This window comes from Alexandromys fortis, unplaced genomic scaffold (genome assembly GCF_014885135.2).
Source record: "Alexandromys fortis isolate MF-2015 unplaced genomic scaffold, M_Fortis_MF-2015_v1.1 scaffold_25, whole genome shotgun sequence".
Classification (NCBI taxonomy): domain Eukaryota; kingdom Metazoa; phylum Chordata; class Mammalia; order Rodentia; family Cricetidae; genus Alexandromys; species Alexandromys fortis.
In genome coordinates this window covers 3,011,335-3,014,568 of record NW_026067904.1, presented here as the reverse complement: position 1 = coordinate 3,014,568, position 3,234 = coordinate 3,011,335, and the positions used below count along the sequence as shown (strand labels likewise).

Below are 3,234 nucleotides of genomic sequence, written 5' to 3'. Positions count from 1 at the left end.
AATAAAATAGAATAAGATAAGATATTAAACCTTAGGAAATGTAAGTTTTTCAACAGACAGCAGGCTAGGAGCTGCTCGAAGGGAGGAGTGTTGAGGAGGGCTCTCACACACATGCTTGTCAAATCTTGTACTTCTACACTTTTTCAACTCTTTTTTGTTTTTATTTTATTGAGACATGGTTTCTATGTGTAACCCCAACTGTCCTAGAGCTCACTCTGTAGTCCAGGCTGACCTCAAACTCTCAGAGATCTGCCTGTCTCTGCCTCCCAAGTACTGGGATTAGAGGAGTGTGCCACCATTGCCCAGCAAAATTAATGACTCTAAGTTTTCTTTCTCTTTTTTAAATTTATGTTGATTGTATATTTTTGTAAAACAACATTGGCTGACAGTTTGCTGTAATTTTTCTTCGTATGTAATACACCTTTTCTTTAATTTCCAATTTTCTTTTTGTTTCCAATATACTGAATTTAATATGTCTAGTTGGCATATTTATAAGTGTACACACTTAACACATACAATAAAAATAATGGTAAGGATTTTTCAAAAACTTATAACATGGAATAAAGCCAGGCGGTCGTGGCGCACGCCTTTAATGCCAGCACTCGGGAGGCAGAGGCAGGTGGATCTCTGTGAGTTCGAGGCCAGCCTGGTCTACAAGAACTAGTTCCAGTGGCAGGAAAAGATATTGAGCAGCCCGTGGTTCGAGAGTGAGTGGAGGTAACCAGGATACCCTGTGCTGATTGGGTCTGGAGCCATGGACGTGGGCGAACTTCTAAGCTACCAGCCCAACAGGGGCACGAAACGACCCCGGGATGATGAAGAAGAGGAACTAAAGACACGTCGCAAGCAGACTGGCCCTCGAGAACGCGGTCGCTATCGTGAGGAGGAGGCCACAGCAGCTGAAGAAACAGACGATGATTAAAAAAAAAAAAGGCTGCTGCAGATTATTGACAGGGATGGCGAGGAGGAAGAGGAGGAGGAGGAGCCGCTGGATGAAAGCTCAGTGAAGAAGATGATCCTCACATTTGAAAAGCGATCATATAAAAACCAGGAGCTGCGGATCAAGTTTCCCGACAATCCAGAGAAGTTCATGGAATCTGAGCTGGACCTCAATGACATCATTCAGGAGATGCACGTGGTGGCCACCATGCCAGACCTGTACCACCTTCTAGTGGAGCTGAGTGCTGTGCAGTCACTTCTCGGCCTCCTGGGACATGATAATACAGATGTGTCTATAGCCGTGGTAGATCTGCTCCAGGAGCTCACAGACATAGACACCCTCCACGAGAGTGAAGAAGGGGCAGAAGTCCTCATCGATGCTCTGGTGGACGGGCAGGTGGTAGCACTCTTGGTGCAGAATCTGGAGCGCCTGGATGAGTCCGTGAGGGAGGAGGCTGATGGTGTCCACAACACCCTAGCTATTGTGGAAAACCTGACAGAGTTCCGGCTGGAGATGTTGAAATAGGAGCAGCGGCGGGGCTGCGTCCCCAATACCCCGGCCGCTTGGCTAGCTCATGCCCAAAATAACAACACACAAACTGTATTCATTTAAGAACTGCTTGGCCCATGAACTCTAGCCCTTACAGGCTAATTCTCGCACCTGGACTAGCCCATTTCTAATGATGTGTGTAAGCACCCCAAGGTGCGCTTACCGGGAAGAGTTTAGCCTCCGTCCATCCTGGTGTCTCTGCTCCAGAGAGCAGACCTGTCCGGTCTCTCCGGGAGCAGAGCAGAGTCTGACCTCACTTCCTCTTCCGCCCAGAATTATATTCTGTTTACTCCTCCCACCAATACTTTAACCTATGAGGCCAAGCAGTGTGTTTATTACTTAACCAATGAAATCAACAGATTAATATACGACACTCCCACATCACGGAGATGTGCACAGAGGCTGCACAGCAGGGGATCCTGCAGTGGCTGTTGAAGAGGCTGAAGGCCAAGATGCCCTTCGATGCCAACAAGCTGTACTGCAGTGAAGTGCTGGCCATCCTGCTCCAGGACAATGATGAAAACAGGGAGCTGCTGGGGGAGCTGGACGGGATCGATGTGCTTCTGCAGCAGTTATCCGTGTTTAAAAGGCATAACCCCAGCACAGCGGAGGAGCAGGAGATGATGGAGAACCTGTTTGATGCGCTCTGCTCCTGCCTGATGCTCAGCTCCAATCGCGAGCGCTTCTTGAAGGGCGAGGGCCTTCAGCTCATGAACCTCATACTCAGGGAGAAGAAGATCTCCCGGAGCAGTGCTCTGAAGGTACTGGACCATGCCATGATTGGGCCCGAGGGCACAGACAACTGCCACAAGTTTGTTGACATTCTTGGCTTGCGGACCATCTTTCCACTCTTTATGAAGTCTCCCCGGAAGATCAAGAAAGTGGGAACCACAGAGAAGGAACATGAAGAGCATGTCTGTTCGATCCTGGCTTCCCTCCTACGCAACCTGAGAGGGCAGCAGTGGACCCGGCTTCTGAATAAATTTACCGAGAATGACAGCGAGAAGGTTGACAGGCTAATGGAGCTGCATTTTAAATATCTGGGTGCAATGCAAGTGGCCGACAAGAAGATTGAAGGGGAGAAGCATGACATAGTGCGACGTGGGGAGATCATAGACAATGACATGGAGGACGAGTTCTACCTGCGGCGCCTGGATGCCGGGCTCTTTATTCTCCAGCACATCTGCTATATCATGGCCGAGATCTGCAATGCCAACGTGCCCCAGATTCGCCAGCGGGTTCACCAGATCCTGAATATGCGTGGCAGCTCCATCAAGATTGTCAGGCACATCATCAAGGAATACGCGGAGAACATTGGGGACGGCCGAAGCCCTGAGTTCCGAGAGACTGAGCAGAAGCGCATCCTGGGTTTGTTGGAGAACTTCTAGAAGACTGGGCAGAGTGTGCCTCGGACCCCTGGATCCCTCCTGGAAACCGTTTTACACTTGTGTGACTTGAAAACGATTAAAGCTAGTTTTGGTTAAAAAAAAAAAAAAAAAAAAAAAAAAACTAGTTCCAGGATAGCCTCCAAAGTACAGAGAAACTCCATCTTGAAAAACCAAAATAAACAAATAAATAAAATAACAATGAATAAACTGCAGATCCAAGAAATTTAGAAAAGAGCAAGGTTTGCCTCCAGACCTGTGTCTTAGAGCTTGTGTAGGCATACAGTATACTAAGATTCATTGTGGCTCATAGTTTAGGCATAGTTATACTTGTATAAGTGTCTTGGTCTGGAGAGATGT

The 3,234-nt window shown here is 47.8% G+C and overlaps 1 protein-coding gene across 1 annotated transcript; it reads left to right on the top strand.

Annotated features, from left to right (window-relative positions):
- The first annotated feature begins 683 nt into the window (after positions 1-683).
- Positions 684-2,971, top strand: LOC126497103 (beta-catenin-like protein 1). The gene is given in 2 exon segments (XM_050134949.1): positions 684-1,448; positions 1,874-2,971. Coding segments are annotated over 2 exon segments (1,698 nt in total). The 5' UTR covers positions 684-754; the 3' UTR covers positions 2,878-2,971.
- The last annotated feature ends 263 nt before the right edge of the window (positions 2,972-3,234 follow it).